The sequence below is a fragment of the Mustelus asterias genome, chromosome 9, assembly GCF_964213995.1.
Source record: "Mustelus asterias chromosome 9, sMusAst1.hap1.1, whole genome shotgun sequence".
NCBI lineage: Eukaryota > Metazoa > Chordata > Chondrichthyes > Carcharhiniformes > Triakidae > Mustelus > Mustelus asterias.
The window spans coordinates 68254003-68278908 of NC_135809.1; the positions used below are offsets into that span (position 1 = coordinate 68254003).

Genomic DNA, 24906 nt, shown 5'->3' on the forward strand with positions numbered 1-24906 from the left:
GCCCGCAGTACATCCACCCAGGTCCTTCTCCTCTGTGAAAACCGAGGCAAAATAGTCATTAAGCACCTCTGCCATTTCTACTGGTTCCGTACAGACTTTCCCGCCTTCACCTTTTATAGGCCCTATTCCGTCACGTCTCATCCTTTTACTCTTCACATATTTACAGAACGCCTTAGGGTTCTCCTTAATCCTACCTGCCAGGGCCTTCTCGTGACCCCTTCTGGCTCTCCTAATTTCCTTCTTTAGTCCCTTCCTACAAGCCGTATACTCTTCTAAATCCCCATCTTCGCCAAGCTCTCTGAGCCTTTTGTACACTTTCCTTTTCTTCTCGACTAGGTCCCGCACAGCTTTTGTGCACCACGGTTCCTTTAACCGACCAACATCTCCCTGTCTGCTCGGAACGTTGTCCTGTAGAACTCTAGACAGACATTCCTTGAAAAACTGCCACCTCTCTTCAGTAGATTTTCCCGAGAATACCTCATTCCAATTTACTCCTCTAATTTGCTGCCTTATGTCTTCATATTTCCCCTTACTCCATATAAACACTTTCCTAGCTTGCCTGATCCTCTCTTTTTCCAATGCAAGCCTAAAGGAGATAGAGTTATGATCGCTATCCCCAAAATGCTCTCCCACTGAGAGATCTGACACTTGTCCAGGTTCATTGGTCAGTATCAGATCAAGTACAGCCTCTCCTCTTGTAGGCTTGTCCACATGCTGTGTCAGGAAACCCTCCTGAACACACCTAACGAACTCTTCCCCATCCAATCCCCTTACCCTCGGGATATTCCAATCTATGTTTGGGAAATTAAAGTCTCCCATCACAACAACTCTGCTATTACTGCATCTTTCCAGGATCTGTTTCCCTATCTGCTCCTCCACCTCCCTGTTACTATTGGGCGGCCTATAGAAAACTCCCAGCAAAGTGACCCGCCCCTTCCCACTCTGAACTTCCACCCACAGAGACTCTGTGGACAATCCCTCCACAGCATACACCTTCTCTACAGCTGTGACACTAACCCTGATCAGCAGTGCCACTCCACCCCCTCTCTTGCCTACCTCCCTGTCCTTCCTGAAACATCTGAATCCCGGCATCTGGAGTATCCAGTCCTGTCCCTGAGACATCCAAGTCTCCGTAATGGCCACCACATCATACTTCCAGGCATCGATCCACGCTCTGAGCTCATCCCCTTTATTCACTATACTCCTGGCATTAAAGTAAACACATCTCAATCCTTTGGTCTGAGCTCTCCCCTTCTCTATTCCCTGTCCATCCAAGTTATGCTAATTCTTTTTTGTTATATTCTAATAGTGTTCTTAAATAAAGTTGTTTTGATAAAGGCTTCTCAGTGGGTCAATTGAATTATACCTGGAGCAAAACATCTTATGCTCACCCTAATGCCAAATTCAAATGTTAAAGTTAGGGTCTCGGCTAACTTCATAATACACCTTGGAGTTTCTGGTCTGGTCCCATACACAACTCAATAGTCTGATCCCACCTTCCCCCATATCCTTTGATCCCCTAACTCCTTCTTTAGACCTATCCTTATGTCTAACTCCTTCTTGACAATATACAATGTTTTGGCCTCAACTACTTTCTGTGGTAGCGAATTCCACAGGCTGATCACTCTCTGGGTGAAGAAATTTCTCATCAGTCCTAAACTATCTACCCTGCATTCTCAGACTGCAAACCCTGGTTCTGGACACCATCGGGAACATCCTTCTTGCATCTACCCTGTCTAGTCCTGTTAGTATTTTATAGGTTTCTACATGATTTCTCCCATCATTCTCCTGAACGAATACAATCCTAACCGACTCGATCTCTCCTCAAACATCAGTCCCACCATCCCAGAAATCAGTCTGGTAAATCTTCTCTGCAAGGAGACCAAACTACACACACTATTCCAGGTGTGGCATCACCAAGGCCCTGTATAATTGCATTAAGACATCCATGCTCCTATACGCGAATCCTCTCACTATGAAGGCCAACGTGCCATTTGCCTTTTTTTAAACTGCCTGCTTCACCTGCATACCTTCAGTGACCAGTGTACGAGGACATCCAAGTCTCGTTGCACATTCCCCTCTCCTAATTTGTGGCCAGATAGTAATCTGCCTTCCCATTTTTACTACCAAAGTGGATAACCTCATTTATCCACATTGTACTGCATCTGCCATGCATTTGCCCAATCACTCAACTTGCCCAAATCACACTGAAGTTTCTCTGCATCCTCAACACAACTCACCCTCCCACCCAGCTTTGTTCAACCTCAAAAAAACTTCAAAATCTGAATTTACTGGAGTGCAGCAGAAAGATGCAACACATCGGAAACTAAAGGAGGAAGTCACTTGACTGCAGATTCCTCAACATCGGCATCTAACCCTGCCACACCCCACCCCAACAGAAAAAACAGACCTGCAAACTGCACAGGAACACAGGGGACGACTGCATGAAGAAGCTGCCGCTGCCCATACACCAGCTCCCGCTCAGGCCTGGCCTGAGGGGAAGTCATGATGTGGAGATGCCGGCGTTGGACTGGGGTAAGCACAGTAAGAGGTTTAACAACACCAGGTTAAAGTCCAACAGGTTGGACTTTCGCTGCCAGGCAGCGCTCCGAAAGCTAGTGGCATTTGCTACCAAATAACCCTGTTGGACTTTAACCTGGTGTTGTTAAACGTCTTACTGAGGGGAAGACCAGGCCCAGCGCCATTTTCATCCTTAACAGCAGCAGTAGAGTATGACAAGGAGAGGATAAATCTAGTCTTAAGAGTGTTTAGAGCTCGTCAACAGCCAAACACTCCTTTAAAAAAACACACACTGACCCCAGCAGATGACAAAAGGAGGCCATAAAAGAAATTAGACATATAGGAGAGACTAAGAACATGGAAAAAGATAAAAGTCAGACACATTGAATCTCTACAGTGCAGGGGGCGGCCATTCAGTCCATTGGGTCTGCACCAACTCTCCAGATCAAGCCGCCTACCCTATCCCTGTAGCCCCTGCATTTAGCATGGCCAATTCTTTTGACCTACACATCTTTGGACACAAAGTGGCAATTTAACATGGCTAATCCACGTAACCTGCATATCTTTGGAGTGTGGGATGTTATAAATCCAGGTCAGAAACTCCAAGGAGTTTTTATGGAGTCAGCCTAGGTCATAAGTTTTGCACTTAGAATTTCGGCATGGGTAAGCATAAGATGTTTCACTCCAGGTATGATTCAAATGACCTAATAGGGAGCTTTTATCAAACAATGTTTAATAAGGCAATTAGCAATAATTTTTACCAATTACAAACTGCCTTTTTCCTTTTGTGCAATTCCTGAAGAAAAGAAGACCCATGATATTGTATAAACCATAACAGCTATGGATACTGTTCCAACAAAAGCATCCCTATGAACATACACCCCCGTTCCAAGTTTAACACAGAAAGTAAGTATGCTCATATGATGCTGAAACTTGCAACTTTGCAACACTTGCTGTGACTTAATCCTTTGGATGGAGAATTGAAACTCTGACTTCACCGTCCTGGAGCTCCCAGCACACCTCGAGTTAGAGATAGAGTCACTGCTGGCGTTCAGCTTTTATGATGTGGAGATGCCGGCGTTGGACTGGGGTAAACACAGTAAGAAGTTTAACAACACTAGGTTAAAGTCCAACAGGTTTATTTGGTAGCAAAAGCCACACAAGCTTTCGGAGCTCCAAGCCCCTTCTTCAGGTGAGTGGGAATTCTGTTCACAAACAGAGCATATAAAGACACAGACTCAATTTACAAAATAATGGTTGGAATGCGAATACTTACAACTAATCAAGTCTTTAAGAAACAAAACAACGTAAGTGGAGAGAGCATCAAGACAGGCTAAAAAGATGTGTATTGTCTCCAGACAAGACAGCCAGTGAAACTCTGTGGGGGTTACAAATAGTGTGACATGAACCCAATATCCCGGTTGAGGCCGTCCTCGTGTGTGCGGAACTTGGCTATCAGTTTCTGCTGAGCGAATCTGCGCCGTCGTGTGTCGCGAAGGCCGCCTTGGAGAACGCTTACCCGAATATCAGAGGCCGAATGCCCGTGACCGCTGAAGTGCTCCCCAACAGGAAGAGAACAGTCTTGCCTGGTGATTGTCGAGCGGTGTTCATTCATCCGTTGTCGCAGCGTCTGCATAGTTTCCCCAATGTACCATGCCTCGGGACATCCTTTCTTGCAGCGTATCAGGTCGACAACGTTGGCCGAGTTGCAAGAGTATGTACCGTGTACCTGGTGGATGGTGTTCTCACGTGAGATGATGGCATCCATGTCGATGATCCGGCACGTCTTGCAGAGGTTGCTGTGGCAGGGTTGTGTGGTGTCATGGTCACTGTTCTCCTGAAGGCTGGGTAGTTTGCTGCGGACAATGGTCTGTTTGAGGTTGTGCTGTTGTTTGAAGGCAAGAAGTGGGGGTGTGGGGATGGCCTTGGCGAGATGTTCGTCTTCATCAATGACATGTTGAAGGCTCCGGAGGAGATGCCGTAGCTTCTCCGCTCCGGGGAAGTACTGGACGACGAAGGGTACTCTGTTCACTGTGTCCCGTGTTTGTCTTCTGAGGAGGTCGGTGCGGTTTTTCGCTGTGGCGCGTTGGAACTGTTGATCAATGAGTCGAGCGCCATATCCTGTTCTCATGAGGGCATCTTTCAGCGTCTGGAGGTGTCTGTTGCGATCCTCCTCATCCGAGCAGATCCTGTGTATACGGAGGGCTTGTCCGTAGGGGATGGCTTCTTTAACGTGTTTAGGGTGGAAGCTGGAGAAGCTCCTCCGGAGCCTTCAACATGTCATTGATGAAGACGAACATCTCGCCAAGGCCATCCCCACACCCCCACTTCTTGCCTTCAAACAACCGCACAACCTCAAACAGACCATTGTCCGCAGCAAACTACCCAGCCTTCAGGAGAACAGTGACCATGACACCACACAACCCTGCCACAGCAACCTCTGCATGACGTGCCGGATCATCGACATGGATGCCATCATCTCACCTGAGAACACCATCCACCAGGTACACGGTACATACTCTTGCAACTCGGCCAACTTTGTCTACCTGATACGCTGCAAGAAAGGATGTCCCGAGGCATGGTACATTGGGGAAACTATGCAGGCGCTGCGACAACGGGCGGCACGGTAGCACAGTGGTTAGCACTGCTGCTTCACAGCTCCAGGGTCCCGGGTTCGATTCCCGGCTCGGGTCACTGTCTGTGTGGAGTTTGCACATTCTCCTCGTGTCTGCGTGGGTTTCCTCCGGGTGCTCCGGTTTCCTCCCACAGTCCAAAGATGTGCGGGTTAGGTTGATTGGCCAGGTTAAAAAAAAAAATTGCCCCTTAGAGTCCTGGGATGCGCAGGTTAGAGGGATTAGCGGGTAAAATATGTGGGGGTAGGGCCTGGGTGGGATTGTGGTCGGTGCAGACTCGATGGGCCGAATGGCCTCCTTCTGCACTGTAGGGTTTCTATGATTTCTATGAATGAACACCGCTCGACAATCACCAGGCAAGACTGTTCTCTTCCTGTTGGGGAGCACTTCAGCGGTCACGGGCATTCGGCCTCTGATATTCGGGTAAGCGTTCTCCAAGACGGCCTTCGCGACACACGACGGCGCAGAGTCGCTGAGCAGAAACTGATAGCCAAGTTCCGCACACACGAGGACGGCCTCAACCGGGATATTGGGTTCATGTCACACTATTTGTAACCCCCACAGAGTTTCACTGGCTGTCTTGTCTGGAGACAATACACATCTTTTTGGCCTGTCTTGATGCTCTCTCCACTCACGTTGTTTTGTTTCTTAAAGACTCGATTAGTTGTAAGTATTCGCATTCCAACCATTATTCATGAAAATTGAGTTTGTGTCTTTATATGCTCTGTTTGTGAACAGAATTCCCACTCACCTGAAGAAGGGGCTTGGAGCTCCGAAAGCTTGTGTGGCTTTTGCTACCAAATAAACCTGTTGGACTTTAACCTGGTGTTGTTAAACTTCTTACTGTGTTCAGCTTTTAGCCAGCAAACAACTTCAAGAGATAGATATACTCCTTGCCTCTAGTTACCAGCTAGCCAGATAGAACTAAATTTTCAATACCAGGGAGAGACAAAGAAACACTGCTTTTCAGTCTGGAATCCAACAGCTTCTAACTAGACAAACTGAAGTGAATCCTTGGATTCCTCTGTGAAGGAACCACCTGACCATGACCTGTCAATCAGTCTTCCCCAACAATTCAAAAGGGTCATAAAACTCAAAACTCCAGGACATTGCTTTCAGCCCAGATTAAAAATAAAGAAAAAGGCCCATTTGCCTTCAACAGACATCACGGCAACAATACAAAAAAAACTGCAGAGAAACAGGATTAAAATACATTCCTTAAAGGCACAGCGGGGTCACAGGGAGGAAACTGGAGCACCTGGAGGAAACCCTTACAGACACTGGGAGAATGTGCAAACTCCACACAGCCAAGGCGGGAATTGAACCTGGGTCCCTGCTGCTCTAAGACAACAGTGCTAACCACTGAGCCACCCTCTAAGTAGGGAGTAAAATATGAAAAGCTTCAGTGATTCAGGAATTGCACACAAGGAGAAAGGCAGGTCAACCCTATTTATTCCTGGAATGAGTGGGCTCTCCTGTGAGGGGAGATTAAGGTGTTGCATTTTGGTAAGACAAACCAGAGCAAGACTTACACAGTTAATGGTAGGGCCCTGGGCAGTGTTGAAACAGGGAGACTTAGGGGTGCTGGTACATAGTTTTTGAAAGTGGCATAACAGGTAGACTGGGTGATGAAGACGGCATTTGCCACACTTGCCTTCATTGGTTAGAGCATTTAGTACAGGAGTTGAGACATTATGTAATAACTATACAAGACATCGGTAAGGCCACATTTGGCGTACTGCATACAATTCTGGTCGCCCTGCTATAGGAAGGATGCAAAAAGATTGACAATATGTTACTGCGATTGGAAGGTTTGAATTATAAGGAGAGGCTGGATAGGCTTGGATTTTTTCCCTGGGGCATAGGAGGATGAGGGGTGACCTTAGAAGTTTATAAAATCACAGAATCCCCACAGTACAGAAGGAGGCCGTTCAGCCCATCAAGTCTGCACTGACAGTAATCCCACCCAGGCCCGATCCCCGTTACCACACGTATTTACCCTCTAATCCCCCTGATACTAAGGGTCAATTTTAGCATGGCCAACCAACCTAACGCACATCTTTGGACTGTGGGAGGAAACCGGAGCACCCGGAAGAAACAAAGAAACAAAGAACAATACAGCACAGGAACAGGCCCTTCGGCCCTCCAAGCCTGCACCGATCATGTGTTCCTAACTAGACCATCCGTTTGTATCCCTCTATTCCCAGTCTGTTCATGTGGTTATCTAGATAAGTCAAAGAAACAGAGAGACCCATGCTGACACGAGGAGAATGTGCAAACTCCACACAGACAATAACCTGAGGCCGGAATTGAACACGAGTCCCTGACGCTGTGAAGCCTCTGCGCTAACCACTGTGCCACCGTGCCACTCATGAGGGGCATAGATAAGGTGAATAGCCAAGGTCTTTTCCCCAAGGTAGGGGAGCCCAAAATTAGAGGGCATAGGTTTAAGGTGAGAGGGGAAAGATTTAAGAGGGACCTGAGGGGCAACTTTTACACACAGAGGGTGGTGCGTACATGGAGTGAGCTACCAGAGATGGTAGAGGCGGGTGCAATTACAACATTTAAAAGACATTTCCACAGGTACATGTACAGGAAAGGCTTAGAGGGATATAGGCCAAACGCAGCCAAATGGGTCTAGTTCAGTTTAGGAAACCTGGTCGGCATGGACAAGTTGGGCCAAAGGGCCTGTTTCCGTACTGTTTATCTCCATGACTCGAAGCAGTTTCTATTCTCAGGCTCTGACCATGGATCATCCTGACTCGAAACGTTAACTCTCTTATCCACAGATTCTGTCAGACCTGCTGAGATTTTCCAGCATTTTCTGTTTTTGGTTTAGATTCCAGTATCCACAGTAACTTGCTTTTATCTATTCTTGGGATGCTAGAAGGAAGAAAGGTCACCTCATCAACATGCGTGAAATTCTGGTTAATTGACAGGCTGTAAACCGAGAGGATCTTTCCCCCCAGCTGGAGTCTCGACGTAAGTGCTCTCCGGATAAGAGGACAGCCATTTCAAACTGAGAAGAGGAGAAATTTCTTCTCCAAAGGATTGAGAATCTTTGGAATTCTCTCCTCAGACACCTAAGAATGCTCCATCATTGGATATACTGGAGGCTGAGATGAAGAGATTTTGAGGCAAAGGGAATGAAGGGATACATAGAACATAGAACATTACAGCGCAGAACAGGCCCTTCGGCCCACGATGTTGCACCGACCAGTTAAAAAAAAACTGTGACCCTCCAACCTAAACCAATTTCTTTTCGTCCATGAACCTATCTACGGATCTCTTAAACGCCCCCAAACTAGGCGCATTTACTACTGATGCTGGCAGGGCATTCCAATCCCTCACCACCCTCTGGGTAAAGAACCTACCCCTGACATCGGTTCTATAACTACCCCCCCTCAATTTAAAGCCATGCCCCCTCGTGCTGGATTTCTCCATCAGAGGAAAAAGGCTATCACTATCCACCCTATCTAAACCTCTAATCATCTTATATGTTTCAATAAGATCCCCTCTTAGCCGCCGCCTTTCCAGCGAAAACAATCCCAAATCCCTCAGCCTCTCCTCATAGGATCTCCCCTCCATACCAGGCAACATCCTGGTAAACCTCCTCTGCACCCTCTCCAAAGCCTCCACATCCTTCCTGTAATGTGGGGACCAGAACTGCACACAGTACTCCAAGTGCGGCCGCACCAGAGTTGTGTACAGTTGCAACATAACGCTACGACTCCTAAATTCAATCCCCCTACCAATAAACGCCAAGACACCATATGCCTTCTTAACAACCTTATCTACTTGATTCCCAACTTTCAGGGATCTATGCACACATACACCTAGATCCCTCTGCTCCTCCACACTATTCAAAGTCCTCCCGTTAGCCCTATACTCAACACATCTGTTATTCCTACCAAAGTGAATTACCTCACACTTCTCCGCATTAAACTCCATCCGCCACCTCTCGGCTCAACTTTGCAACCTGTCTAAGTCTTCCTGCAAACTACGACACCCTTCCTCACTGTCTACCACACCACCGACTTTGGTGTCATCAGCAAATTTGCTAATCCACCCAACTATACCCTCATCCAGATCATTAATAAATATTACAAACAGCAGTGGCCCCAAAACAGATCCCTGAGGTACACCACTTGTAACCGCACTCCATGATGAATATTTACTATCAACCACCACCCTCTGTTTCCTATCCGCTAGCCAATTCCTGATCCAATTTCCTAGATCACCCCCAATCCCATACATCTGCATTTTCTGCAGAAGCCTACCATGGTGAACCTTATCAAACGCCTTACTAAAATCCATATATACCACGTCCACTGCCTTGCCCCCATCCACCTCCTTGGATACGGGAATAGAATAGGAAAATGGAACTGATGCAGGAGGTCAGTCATGATCGGATTGAATAATGCAGCAGGCTCATGGAGCAGTGCATCCCAAGATACAATCATCCTATCAGTTAAGATTCAGAAGGGTGGGGGCAGGGAGTGGGGTTTTCCAACTCCAAGTACTGAGGTTCGACTACCTGAAGACTCTTTCACCACAGGTGCTTCCCGACTTGCTGACTAACCCCATATCTGTTTTCAGGTTTCCCATTTCTGATTATCTTGTTTTTGTGACAAAAGAGTCCTTAGACAAGTTACCAGGCTGATCTCCTCACCAGGGCTTCACAAGCGTGGTGAAAGAAGCTGGGACAGGATGGAGCCATGAACATTCCTGTCCTCATCCACACAAACCTGTCATCTGTCGGCTCAGAGCCATCATCCTTCTCGATGGGAATGTTGAGAGCCTCGGCAAGCTGGGAGTTGCTGTCATAGACACGGTAGTAAATGGGTTGCAGCTGATGGGCGTACCACTTGGGCTTGTCTCCGATCAGGGCCGGGTCAAACACACCTAGATGAAGACAAACAATAGCAGATCTGTACAGACAGAAAGTACAAATAGAAAAATGCAAAAGACTGAACTTTAGTCTCCTGTGTTTGCACAGACAATGGAGACTGATTGTCACATCTGAGCAGACATCTGAATCCCAATCTACGATTTATATCTCAGAATGTGGAAATGGTCCAAGTTTAAATAAACTAATTCTGGAGCAAAAGGCATGTTGTTTGTCCCCTTTCAGGAATACGCAGAGAAAGAAGACAAAAGCTCACTGCAGACGTGATCATGAGTGTACTGGTGCTGTGGTGTCATTGTATGGGTTACACAAAAACAAGAGGAGACAGCAGCCAGTTGTCCCTGCAGCTTGTTCTATCTCTCTCGCTGTTGCTGGAGGAGACTTAGTTGAAGCCACCATCAAAATGAAATAGGACAGGTTTTACGCAACCTCCAGTGTCTCCAAACTAACTGCTAATCTGCCAAAGTCAGCACTACTGAAATCACCCAACTTAACAGCTGCAACATACCGCCATTTATTCTTATGGAAAAACCAAAGTATTCTTTTTTATTTGCACGTTTAACTTCTCATTTCTGACTATTGTATGAATGCGGATGTGTATTAATTTTTTTTTTCTCAGCTTTTTAGTAGCTTGTGCTTCCTTTGACACAAGAAAATCTGGTTAAATTGGCACCTTCTAAAAAGTAACTACGTTTGGATTGAGAAAAGTATCCACAGGGGAAGTGATTCCTTTCAAATTAACCTTGTGACCGAGGCAGGGGGTGGTGGGATTGAATAAAGAAAGGGAACCAGCTAATTCCTCCTCACTCAAGGACATAACAGAATTGGAGTCTCACTGGGAAATTAATTAGGAGACTTCGTCCGGAGAATGGTTGTAACACAGCCTTCGAAGGGGAATTGGACAAATACTTGCAAAAAATGTTACAAGGGTCTGGGGGAAACTCAGGGAATGAGGTGAATTATTCTTCGAAAGAGCCTGAGCAACCTCAATGGGCCTACAATGGTTTATTCGATAATTGTGCAATTAATATTCATGGCACCAATGGATTCAGGAAAGATAGAGAAGGAAAAGAAATGCAGAGTATAGGAGATAGAGTGGCAAATATTGGTCAAAAAGCACATTTGTAGGTGTCAGCTACATGAACAGGGTCATGATAGTAACATCATTCAAGGAAGAGTGTTTGTGGAACAGGGGTCACAATTCCAGATTAAGTCATTGAGAGAAAGGAGAAATGTTGAGGAATGTAGAAATACTTAACTAATTTGACCAGTGTAGATGTGATGGGCTGAAAGGCTTTTTTCTGTGCTACATATCGATATGGTTCTATGACAACTGGCCTGCATTGTGAATCATCCGAAAAAACGATTTAAATCACAAACTTCGAATGGCTGTGCCAGGGTTACACCAATAGTTAGACAGAAGACGTTAGAGAATTAAAACCTCTTCTAATATCTTGGTAACTATTGTGAAGTCCCAGATCCACCCTCTCCCACTACCCCAGGACTGCATCCACTTCCCCACCTGCATAGAACTCCTCAACCCCTCACCATGGGCCCAACCGCCTCAACCTCATGGATTAACAACCTCCCACCCAACATTGCCCCAACTCACCAGCCCCCTCATCTTGATGTGCAATGCACCCCAGATCCGCTGCTGCTCAACCCCACCCTTTCGCTCCTCGATGTCTGACCTACCCAGGTCTGTTTTCTCTCTCCCCACCCTCCCATTTGATGTCCGACCCTTCCTGGTGTCCTACCTTAGAGACAGGAGTAGCACCGGAGCAAGAGAACTGGAAATATAAATCCCCAGTAAGTACAGGGCAGTCACTGGGTGAGCAAACCTTTAGAGACAGTAATCTGAGAGAAAAGTCATTTTGTAATTGTAAAGAACTAAGTATGAGTTAGCACATATGTAGGCACGGTAGCACATATGCAGGCACGGTAGCACATATGCGGCACGGTAGCACAGTGGTTAGCACTGCTGCTTCACAGCTCCAGGGTCCCGGGTTCGATTCCCGGCTCGGGTCACTGTCTGTGTGGAGTTTGCACATTCTCCTCGTGTCTGCGTGGGTTTCCTCCGGGTGCTCCGGTTTCCTCCCACAGTCCAAAGATGTGTGGGTTAGGTTGATTGGCCAGGTTAAAAAAATTGCCCCTTAGAGTCCTGGGATGCGTAGGTTAGAGGGATTAGTGGGTAAAATATGTGGGGGTAGGGCCTGGGTGGGATTGTGGTCGGTGCAGACTCGATGGGCCGAATGGCCTCCTTCTGCACTGTAGGGTTTCTATGATTTCTATGATTTCTAAAGGCAAATTATGTCACCATAACTGGTTGGGCTCTTTGATAAAATAATGGAGAGAGTTGATGAGAGCAGGATGGTTGATATTTTGCATACAGCACCACATAATAGCAAAAGCCAAGCTTTGGACTACTGCTTCAACCAATTGCTCAGCTCCAGTGAGGTAATACAATGCAGAGAATATAAAAAGGGAAGAGATGCTATTCTGGTCCTTTACAAAACAAGTGGCAGCCAGAGCAAGGGAGTTGGAGACAGTGAGAGCTGGTAACAGCAGCTGTGACAGATAAATTGGGAGTCCAGGAGAGAATGGATATTCTCTGGAGTAGCAGAGGATAGCAGGTGGTTGGTGAGTTTTGAAATAATATTTTTTCCTCTTCAAACAAGGGCAGTGATTTAAATGAACTATAACTTGAGGAACAGTGGTTAGGCACTGCTGCCTCTCAGTGTCAGGGACCCGGGTTCAATTCTGGCCTTGGGCGATTGTCTGCGTGGGTCTCCTCCCACAATCCAAAGATGTGCAAAGATGGATTGACCATGCTAAATTGTCCCTTAGTGTCCAAATGAACAAAGGACAAAGAACAGTACAGCACAGGAACAGGTCCTTCGACCCACCAAGTCTGTGCCAATACAGATGCCTCTCAAATCTAATATTTTCTTGCCTCTACGTGGTCATATCCCTCTATTCCCTGCCTATTCATGCATCAGATGTTGGGAAATGAGGTCAAGTGGATTAGGTGTCTGAGTGGGAACATCTGTGTAAGAGCAATCATTGGATCAGAAGGTTTTGATTAGTAATGGAGAAGAACAAGGAACAATCTAATATAGAGCTTCTAAATTGGAAGAGGGCTAACAAAAAGGTAAGGGAATCTAAGTCAGGAAAAAATTGAATCAAAAATGAGAAAAAACAGGAAGAGAATAATGGCCGATTTTTAAGGAGATGTTTAAGTTATAAGCTGGTACATTCCAACAGGAACAAATAGGGAACAAATGCTAGAGCTCCTTGCATGACAAGGGAAAATGAGAATATGATGAAACAATGAAGAGGGAGTGAATTTTTCAAGTGAAAACCAGATCAAATACAATGAATTGAGAAGGGAAAAGAAGAGAAAAATAGAATTGATGAAGAGAGAATGAGAGAATAGAATGACAGTTAACATTATTGGAACACAAAAATCTTCACCAATGTGTAAATAGTAAGTGGGTTGTAACATGTGAAGTGGGTCCTATTTTAGAGAAAGATGGTGATTTACGTTTCAAAGCGCTGGGCAAGGCTAGATTGCTTAATAAATACTTTGCATTGGTGCTTACCAAGGAAGAGGATGTTGACAAAACATCGGTAGAAGTGGAAATGGTAGAGGTAATGGATGAGGAGAAAATTGATGGGAAGGACGTACTGAAAAGTGTTGGCTGTGCTGAAAGTGAATAAGTTCGGACAGCTTGTACCCAGGCTGCTGAAGGAAGTGGGAGTGGAGATGGTGAAAAGACTGGTCATAATCTTTGATTTGATTTATCATTGTAACACATATTGGTATACAGTGAAATGTATTGTTTATTGCACACTATATAGAAAAAACCAAAAGCATACCGTACATAGAGGAGAGGGTGCAGAATGTAGGGTTACAGTCATAGCTAGAGTGTAGAGAAAGATCAACTTAGTATAAGGTAGGTCAATTCAAAAGTCTGACAGCAGCAGGGAAGAAGTGTTCTTGAGTCGGTTGGTATGTGACCTCAGACTTTTGTATCTTTTTCCCGACGCAAGAAGGTGGAAAAGAGAATGTCTGGGGTGCGTAGGGTCCTTGATTATGCTGGCTGCTTTTCCAAGACAGCAGGAAATGTAGACAAAGTCAATGGATGGGAGGCTGGTTTGCATGATGGACTGGGCTACGTTCACAACCCTTCGTAGTTTCTTGCAGTCTTGGTCAGAGCAGGAGCCATACCAAGCTGTCATGCATTCGGAAAGGATGCTTTCTATGATGCATCTATAAAAGTTGGTGAGAGTCGTGGCAAACATGCCAAATTTCCTTAGCCTCCTGAGAAAATAGAGGCGCCGGTAGGCTTTCTAAACTATAGTGTCGGCATAGAGGGGCCAGGACAGGTCGTTGGTGATCTGGACACCTAGAAACTTGAAGTTCGCGACCATTTCCACTTCATCCCCGATGATGTAGACAAGGGCATGTCCTGCACTACGCTTCCTGAAGTCGATGACCACCTCCTTCATTTTACTGACATTGAGGAAGAAATTATTGTCGTCGCACCAGTTCACCAGATTCTCTATCTCTTTCCTGTACTCCCTCTCATCACTGTTTGAGATCCAACTCACTACAGTGGTTTTATCAGCAAACTTGAAAATGGAGTTGGAGCAGAATTTGCCCACACAGTCACAAATGTATCAGGAGTATAGTAAGGGGCTAAGGATGCAGCCTTGTGGGGCACCAGTGTTGAGGATAATCATGGAGGTGTTGTTGCTTACCTTTACTGATTGCAGTCTGTGAGTTAGGAAATCTAGGATCCAGTCACAGACGGAGTAGCCGAGCCCTAGGCCACAGAAGTTGGAGATGACTTTTGTAGGAATAATGGTGTTGAAGGCTGAGCTGTAATCAATAAATGGGAGCCTGATAAGTGTCTTTCTTATCCAGGTATTCCAGGGTTTAGTTGTAGGGCCAGGGAGATGGTGTCTGCTGTGGACCTGTTGCGGCGATAGATGAACTGTAGTGGGTCCAGGCAATCTGGGAGGCCGGAATTGATCTGTGCCATAACTAAGCTTTCGAAGCACTTGATAATGATGGATGTCAGAGCCACCGGATGGTAATCATTAAGGCGCGCTGTCTGGTTTTTCTTTGATATAGGGATGATAGTCATTTTCTTGAAGCAGGTAGGCACCTCAGATCGGTGTAGGGAGAGGTTAAAGATGTCTGCGAATACTCCCACCAGCTGGTCCACGCAGCTCATCTGGCCAGTCACTTTCCGTGTGTTTACTTTCAAGAAGGCTGATCTGAAGTCTGCGATGATGACCTCAGATTCCGGTTCGGCTGAGGCTTCCAGGGCGGAACGTGTGCTCTCGCTGCTCAAAGCTGGCATGGAATGCATTGAGCTCATCGGGGAGGGATGCATCGATGCCGGTGATTCTACATACCTTCATCTTGTAGCCTTGCAGACCTGGCCATACTGCGTGGGAGTCTGTGTGGCCAGCCTGGGACTCTAGCTTGATCCAGTACTCTCTTGGCGTCTTTGATAGTTCTCCGTCCAATCTTCCCTAGGTATGGGAGGTAGCAGATGATTGGAGAGTGGCAAATGTGACACACTTATTCAAGAAATAGTGCAAGGACAGACCGAGCAACTACAGGCTGAACAGTTTAACATCCATAATGGATAAAGAGGCTTGAGTTAATCAAGGAGGGCCAACATGGATTTGTCAAAGACTCCAATCGAAATGAATTTCTTGACGAAGTAACAGAGAAGTTTGAAGAAGGGAATGCAGTGGATATTGTCTATCTGGATTTTAAGGAACTGTTTGACAAAACAGCTCCTTAAAATGAAAGGTTGGTTACAACATAGGCCCATGAAATAGGAGGGTCAGTATGGATAAATAATTGCCTTATGAACAGAAAACAGCAAGTCATGGTAAAAGGTGATTTTCAGTTTGGAGGATGGTAGATAGTGGTGTTCCCTAAGGTTCAGAGCACTACTTATTTAATATCTATAAATGATTTTGGAAAACAAGGTAAAATTTCAAAATTTGCCGCAGATACCAAAGTTGAAGGTGTGGTTGACTGCAACAGGACATAGACAGACTGGCAGAATTTAATAGAGAGGTGCGATACGACACATTCTGGGAGAAGGGATGCAGAGACACAATTACAGACTCAATGGCACAATTGTAAAGAATGTGTAGTGTGACATTAGTGCACCTTTAAGGAATTTTTAAAAAAAATCATGTTCTCTGCAGCTATAAGCTGTTTTGGTTTCATTGCTGCCGGGTCATCTGTTAGAAGTCTTTTCATTGCTCCTTCAATGGTTTAAATGGGGTGTTTATTTTTACTTTGAGATGTTTTATGATTGCATTGTTAGGAGGAAGATCATGTGTTCTTGGACAGTTTTCTTTTCTTCCTCGTGAATTTAAGGTTTCATTTTCTGCTTGGCTGGCAGAATTTTAGAAGGGACATCAAACTGAAAAGAAGTGTTTCTCGCTCCCCTTGGTTTTGGAAATTCTGCTGGTTCGCTGAAAGCAAAGCTCTTGCCTTCCAGGGGTAGAGCATCTGCTGTTAGTGGCTTGACCAGAAACTCTCCCTGGTGTTCGGGGAAGCTGTTCTGACTTCAAACTGTTCTGGGTGTGTCCAGAGGCTGCTAGAAGCTACAAGGCTGAGAAGTCAGGATTTTCAATCCTCCAACCAAAGGACTAAGTTCCAGTATCATGTGAGCATTAGTCTTTGCTGTGTTAAAGGGTTTTTGTCTATATGAAGTTTTTGTTTATTGAAATATTTTAGATATATTTGTGATATATTATTGTGGTTGTTTTGTTTTTGTTTGTAATTGACAAAAGTTATTGCTTTCTTTCTACACATGCTAACTATATTCTTAAACGAACTTTGTTTGATAAAAGCTCCCTAGTGGGTCATTTGAATCATAACTGAAGTGAGACATGTGATGTTTACCCTAGCCAAATTCAAAGTGCAAAACTTATGATCCATACGGACTTCATAAAACACTTTGGCGTTTCTGACCTGAAATATAACAGTCGGGACAAAGAGACCCTGAGGGTTCATGTGTATCGACCGTTGAAGATGACGGGACATGTTGAGAGAGTAAAGTGCAGAAGGGGGCCATTTGGCTCAGCGAGCCTGCACTAGCAACAATCCCACCCAGGCCCTATCCCCATAACCCCATGTATCTACCCAGGTAATTTACCCTCACACTGAGAGGCAATTTAGTATGCTAACTTAGTTGTTGGCAAAGCACATGGTTAGGCGACAACTGGAATATTACATCTAGCTCTGGTCACCAAATTATTTTTACCTAGTGAGTGGTAATGACCTGGAACTCAGTGCAAGGATGGTGGAAGCAAAGACAATCAATAAATTCAAAAGGTATTTGGATTGGCAGTTGAAGGAAATAAACTCTCATGGTTAAGGAGATAGAGTGGGGGAATGGGACTGACTTGGCTGCTCTACAGAGAGCCAGTGTGGATTTGATGGGCTAAACAGCCTCTTTTCTTTTCATTCATTCATAGATGTGGGCCTCACTGGCTGGGTCAGCATTTATTGCCCATCCCTCATTGCCCTTGAGAAGGTGGTGGTTAGCTGTCTTCTGTGCCATCTTTCTCGACTTGTTTATATTGATGAATGAAAGGGAGCAGCAACAATGACCAAGGACTAGAAAGCAGAAACTGGCAGCAAATGATGGTTTTTCAGATATTTTTTCCATTCTTGGGACATAAAAATCACTGGCAAGTCCAGCATTAATTATTCATCCTGAACTGTCCTTGAGAAGATGGTGGTAGAAGTAAAGGAAACACTCAGTGTGCTCTCCGTGGGTCAGTTTTAAGATCATTAATCCTTACTGCTGTATATTAATTACCTGAACTTGAGTATACAGGCTATAATTTCCAAGTTTAAAGATGGTCTGAAATACTGAATAGTCGGAAAAATGAGGATAGTAACAGACTTCAGGAGGACCTAGAACCTAAAGCAATGGACAAACACTTTACAGATGAAATTTAACAGGGCAGGATGAAGTGATGAATTTGGTCAAATGAGGAGACACAATATGAACTGAATGACAGTTTTAACTCCACATCCACAAATCGTTGAAGTTGGGAGGAGAAGACTGGATATCAGATTTTAAGAAAAATGTCAAAGCCTTAGAGAAGGTGTTGAAGAGATCTGCAGGAATGGTACCAGGGATGAGGGACCTCAGCAACAGAGAGAGACTGGAGAAACTGGGTTGTTCTCCTTAGACAGAAGGTTAGGGGTAAAGTTAATAAAGGTTTTGAAAATTATGAAGGGTTTTTGGCTGAGCCAATAAGAAGCATTAGCAGAATAATCAGTAGCAAACAGAAGGTGGCAAAGAACCAGAGCTTATTTTTGATTCTTTCATGGGACATGGATGTCACTGGTTGGGGCAACATTTATTGCCCATTCCTAATTGCTCTTGAACTGAATCATAGAATCCCTACAGTGCAGAAGGAGGCCATTCGGCCCATTGAGTCTGCACTGACAACAATCCCACCCAAGCCCTATTCCCATAACCCCACATATTTACCTGCTAATCCCCTGACACTAGGGTCAATTTAGCATGGCCAATCAACCTAACCCGCACATCTTTGGACTGTGGGAGGAAACCAGAGCAACCAGAGGAAACCCACGCAGACACGAGGAGAATGTGCAAACTCCACACAGACAGGGACCCGAGGCTGGAATTGAACCCAGGTCCTGGCACTGTGAGGCAGCAGTGCTAACCACTGAGCCGCCATGACTGAGTGTCTTGCTCAGCCATTTCAGATCGCAGTTAAGAGTCAACCACATTGCTGTGTGTCTGGAGTCACATGTAGACCAGACCAGGTAAAGACGACAGAGTTCCTTCCCTAAAGGACTGATGGGGTTTTTACAACAATCGGCAATGGTTTCTTGATCATTGTTAGAGGTGACATGAGGATAGTATACAATTGGTTGTGATCAGAATTTCTCTGCTTGGAAGGGCGTTGGAAACAATTTTAACAGTGACTTTGAAAAGAGAACTGGACAAACATTTGAAGAGAAAAACAAATTGTAGGGTTATGGGGAATGAGTAGGGAGAGGAACTAACTAGATAGCTGAGCTGGTGCACACACAATGGGCCGAATGGTTTCCCTTCTGTGCAGCCATTCGGTGAAAGATGGAGAGCTCAGGGAAAGAATAGAATTTCTGATGCCAGGAGAGGTTGTTAACCGAGTGCTATTCATCATGGTGTTTTAAGGGCTTATTCGACCCACCTAGTCTATAACTTACATTAATAACCTTGGCGATATTGTCAATTCTAAAGGAAGGAATAAAGAGGGTAAAACAAAGAAACTGTAACTTAAGAATCTCAAGGAAATTAAACAACTCAAATTAAAATTTGGTCTGGATTTCGAAGAAGCACTCATTCATCCACTTGAGGATAGAATATTGAGTAGTGATTTGATGGAGATTTTTAAGATGAGAAAATAATTCAATTGGGTAGCTAGAATATTTCCTCTGCCAGGACAAGGGGCATCATCTGAACACGAGAGTGAGGTTGCTCAGACGGGAAATTAAGCAGTGTTTTTCCCAAACAAATGCATGTGGAAATTTGGAACTGTTGCTCCCAAAAGTACCAAACTTCACGATAAGGTGTGATGTGTCATGTATCTAGTGATACACAGGAAAGACAGGGGAGGTCAGCCATTAGGACCGTAGAAAATTACAGCTCAGAAACAGGCCTTTTGGCCCTTTTTGTCTGTGCCGAACCATTTTTTGCCTAGTCCCACTGACCTGCACTTGGACCATATCCCTCCACACCCCTCTCACCCATGTTTTTCTTAAATGTTAATGTTACCACTTTATCCGGCAGCTCATTCCACACTCCCACCACTCTCTGCGTGAAGAAGCCCCCGCTAATATTCCCTTTAATCTTTTCTCCTTTCACCCTTAACCCATGCCCTCTGGTTTTTTTCTCCCCGAGCCTCAGCGGAAAAAGCCTGCTTGCATTCACTCTATCTATACCCATCAAAATCTTATACACCTCTATCAAATCTCCCCTCATTCTTCTACGCTCCAGGGAATAAAGTCCCAACCTATTCAATCTCTCTCTGTAACTCAGCTTCTCAAGTCCTGGCAACATCCTTGTGAACTTTCTCTGCACTCTTTCAATCTTATTTACATCCTTCCTGTAACTAGGTGACCAAAACTGCACACAATACTCTAAATTCGGCCTCACCAATGCCTTATATAACCTTACCATAACACTCCAACTTTTATACTCGATACTCCGATTTATAAAGGCCAATGTACCAAAGGCACTCTTTACGACCCTATCCACCTGTGACGTCACTTTTAGGGAATTCTGTACCTGTATTCCCAGATCCCTCTGTTCAACTGCACTCTTCAGAGTCCTACCATTTACCCTGTACGTTCTACTTTGGTTTGTCCTTCCAAAGTGCAATATCTCACACTTGTCTGCGTTAAATTCCATTTGCCATTTTTCAGCCCATTTTTCTAGTTGGTCCAAATCCCTCTGCAAGCTTTGAAAACCTTCCTCACTGTCCACTACACCTCCAATCTTTGTATCATCAGCAAATTTGCTGATCCAATTTACTGCATTATCATCCAGGTCATTGATATAGATGACAAACAACAATGGACCCAACACCGATCCCTGCGGCACACCACTAGTTTCACTGGCTGTCTTGTCTGGAGACAATACACATCTTTTTAGCCTGTCTTGATGCTCTCTCCACTCACATTGTTTCGTCTCTTAAAGACTTGATTAGTTGTAAGTATTTGCATTCCAACCATTATTCATGTAAATTGAGTCTGTGTCTTTATAAGCTCTGTTTGTGAACAGAATTCCCACTCACCTGAAGAAGGGGCTAAGAGCTCCGAAAGCTTGTGTGGCTTTTGCTACCAAATAAACCTGTTGGACTTTAACCTGGTGTTGTTAAACTTCTTACTGTGTTTACCCCAGTCCAACGCCGGCATCTCCACATCATGCACACCACTAGTTACAGGCCTCCACTCAGAGAAGCAATCCTCCACAACCACTCTCTGGTTTCTTCCATTGATGGTAGATGGAGATGCCGGCGTTGGACTGGGTTAAGCACAGTAAGAAGTCTCACAACACCAGGTTAAAGTCCAACAGGTTTATTTGGTAGCAAATACCATAAGCTTTTGGAGCACAGCTCCTTCGTCAGATGGAGTGACGACCACCGCCGACGTCAAACTTACTGGCCTATAATTTCCCGGATTTCTTTTGGAACCTTTTTTAAACAACGGAACAACATGAGCCACCCTCCAATCATCCATGGGCGTCACGGTAGCACAGTGGTTAGCACTGCTGCTCCATCTGACGAAGGAGCTGTGCTCCGAAAGCTTATGGTATTTGCTACCAAATAAACCTGTTGGACTTTAACCTGGTGTTGTGAGACTTCTTACTGTTCTTCCATTGAGCCAGTGTCTAATCCAATTTACTACCTCCCCATGTATACCCAGCGACTGAACCTTCCTAACTAACCTCCCATGAGGGACCTTGTCAAAGACCTTGCTGAAATCCAGGTAGAAAACATCCACCGCCTTCCCTTCATCCACTTTCCTGGTAACCTCCTCGAAAAACTCTAATAGATTGGTCAAACATGACCTACCACGCACAAAGCCATGTTGACTCTCCCTAATATGTCTCTGTCTATCCAAATATTTGTAGATCCTATCCCTTATCACATCTTCCAATAAATAACTTGCCCACCACCGACGTCAAACTTACTGGCCTATAATTTCCCGGATTTCTTTTGGAACCTTTTTTAAACAACGGAACAACATGAGCCACCCTCCAATCATTCATGGGCGTCACGGTAGCACAGTGGTTAGCACTGCTGCTTCACAGCTCCAGGGACCTGGGTTCGATTCCCGGCTTGGGTCACTGTCGGTGTGGAGTTTGCACATTCTCCTCGTGTCTGCGTGGGTTTCCTCCGGGTGCTCCGGTTCCTCCCACAGTCCAAAAATGTGCGGGTTAGGTTGATTGCCCAGGTTAAAAATTTCCCCTTAGAGTCCTGAGATGCGTAGGTTAGAGGGATTAGCGGGTAAACATGTGGAGGTAGGGCCTGGGTGGAATTGTGATCGGTTCAGACTCGATGGGCCGAATGGCCTCCTTCTGCACTGTAGGGTTTCTATGATTTCTATGATCTGGCACCTCCCCCGTGAATACTGACATTTTAAATATGTCTGCCAGGGCCCCTGCAAGTTCATCACTAGCTTCCCTCAAGGTCCGTGGAAACACCCTGTCCGGTCCTGGGGATTTGCCTCAAGACAGCAAGCACCCCCTCCCCTTTAATCTGTAAAGGTTCCATAACCTCCCTACCTGTTTGCCTTATTTCCGTAGACTCCATGCCTGTTTCCTCATTAAATACGGATGCAAAAAAAACATTTAGTAGCTCCTCCATCTCTCTTGGTTCCATACACAGTCTACCACTCTGGTCTTCAAGAGGACCAATTTTATCCCTCACTTCAACCCAGATAAATGCATAGTGGTCCATTTTGGCAGGTCAAATGGGATGAAGGAGTACAATATAAAGGGAAAGACTCTTAGTACTGTGGAGGATCAGAAGGACCTTGGGGTCCAGGTCCATAGGACACTAAAATCGGCCCCGCAGGTGGAGGAGGTGGTTAAGAAGGCGTATGGTGTGCTGGCCTTTATCAATCGAGGGACTGAGTTTAGGAGTCCGGGGATAATGATGCTGCTATATAAGACCCTCGTCAGACCCCACTTGGAGTACTGTGCTCAGTTCTGGTCGCCTCATTACAGGAAGGATGTGGAAAAGATTGAAAGGGTGCAGAGGCGATTTACAAGGATGTTGCCTGGATTGAGTGGCATGCCTTATGAGGATAGGCTGAAGGAGCTCGGTCTTTTCTCCTTGGAGAGACGTAGGATGAGAGGAGACCTAATAGAGGTATATAAGAAGTTGAGAGACATAGATCGGGTGGACTCTCAGAGGCTTTTTCCCAGGGTGGAAATGGTTGCTACGAGAGGACACAGGTTTGAGGTGCTAGGGTGTAGGTACAGGGGAAATGTTAGGGGGAAGTTTTTCACACAGAGGGTGGTGGGCGAGTGGAATCGGCTGCCGTCAGTGGTGGTGGTGGCAAATTCAATAGGATCTTTTAAGAGACTCCTGGATGAGTACATGGGACTTAATAGGATGGAGGGTTATAGGTAGGCCTAAAAGGTAGGGATATGTTTGGCACAACTTGTGGGGCCGAAGGGCCTGTTTTGTGCTGTAGTTTTCTATGTTTCTATCCTTTTGCTCCTAACATACTTATAGAAGCTCTTTGGATTTTCCTTCACTCTGTCTGCCAAAGCAACCTCATGTCTTCTTTTAGCCCTCCTGATTTCCCTCTTGAGTAGCTTCTTGCACTTTTTATACTCCTTGAGCATCTGATCTGTTCCTTGCTGCCTATACATTTCATACAACTCTCTCTTCCTCTTAATCAGTGTTACAATCTCCCTCGAGAACCATGGTTCCTTATTCCGATTTACTTTGCCTTTAATCCTGACAGGAACATACAAACTCTGCACTCTCAAAATTTCTCCTTTGAAGGCCTCCCACTTTCCATTTACATCCTTACCAGAGAACAGCCTGTGCCAATCCACACTTCCCAGATCCCTTCTCATTTCATCAAATTTGGCCTTTTTCCAGTTCAGAACTTCAACCCGAGGACCAGATCCATCCTTATCCATGATCAGGTTGAAACTAATGGCATTATGATCACTGGATCCAAAGTGTTCCCTCACACTCACACCCATCACCTGCCCCAACTCATTTCCCAATAGAAGATTCAATATCGCATCCTCTCTAGTTGGCACCTCTATATACTGATGTAGAAAATTCTCCTGAAAACATTTTACAAACTCTACCCCGTCTAAACCTTTAACAGTATGCGAGTCCCAATCTATATGTGGAAAATTAAAATCCCCTACTATCACAACTTTGTGTTTCTTGCAGTTGTCAGCTATCTCTCTGCTGATTTGCTCCTCCAATTCTCGCTGACTATTGGGTGGTCTATAATACAAGCCCATTAATGTGGTCATACCTTTCCTGTTTCTCAGCTCCACCCATAGGGCCTCTGTAGACAAGCCCTCTAATCTGTCCTGCCTGAGTACCGCTGTAACATTTTCCCTGACCAACAATGCCACCCCCCAACCTTTTATCCCTCTGCCTCTATCCCGCCTGAAACATTGGAACCCCGGAACATTGAGCTGCCAGTCCTGCCCCTCCTGTAGCCAAGTTTCACTAATGGCTATAATGTCATATTTCCATGTGTCTATCCACACCTTCAGCTCATCTGCCTTCCCCACAATACTCCTGGCATTGAAATAGACACACCTCAAAAAATTATTTCCACCACACTCAACTCTTCCATTTGTGATTTTGCTTGAACTAACCTGTCTTTTTACCCCTGCTCCACTATCTGCTCTGGCACTCTGGTTCCCACCCCCCTGCAAATCTAGTTTAAACGCTCTCCAATAACACTAGCAAACCTCCCTGCAAGTATATTGGTCCCCTTGTAGTTTAGGTGTAACCCGTCTCTCTTGTACAGGTCCCACCTGCCCCAGAAGAGGTCCCAATGATCCAAGAATCGGAAACCCTGCCCCCTACACCAGTTCCTCAGCCACGTGTTCATCCGCCCAAGCATCCTACTCCTGCCCTCACTGGCACGTGGTACAGGTAGCAATCCTGAGATTACTACCCTCGGGGTCCTGCTTTTTAACTTCCTTCCAAGCTCTTTGTACTCACTCTTTAGGACCTCCTCACTCTTCCTACCTACGTCATTGGTACCGATGTGTACCA

General features: G+C 45.4%; 1 protein-coding gene across 1 annotated transcript in view; it reads right to left on the reverse strand.

The window, feature by feature from the left end:
* madd (MAP-kinase activating death domain) overlaps positions 1 to 24906 on the reverse strand; it is a 256584-nt gene that overhangs the window by 144794 nt on the left and 86884 nt on the right. The window contains exon 8 of the mRNA XM_078221357.1: positions 9902 to 10058. Coding sequence (XP_078077483.1) covers positions 9902 to 10058 — 157 coding nt within the window. The remainder of the gene's footprint in view (positions 1 to 9901; positions 10059 to 24906) is intronic.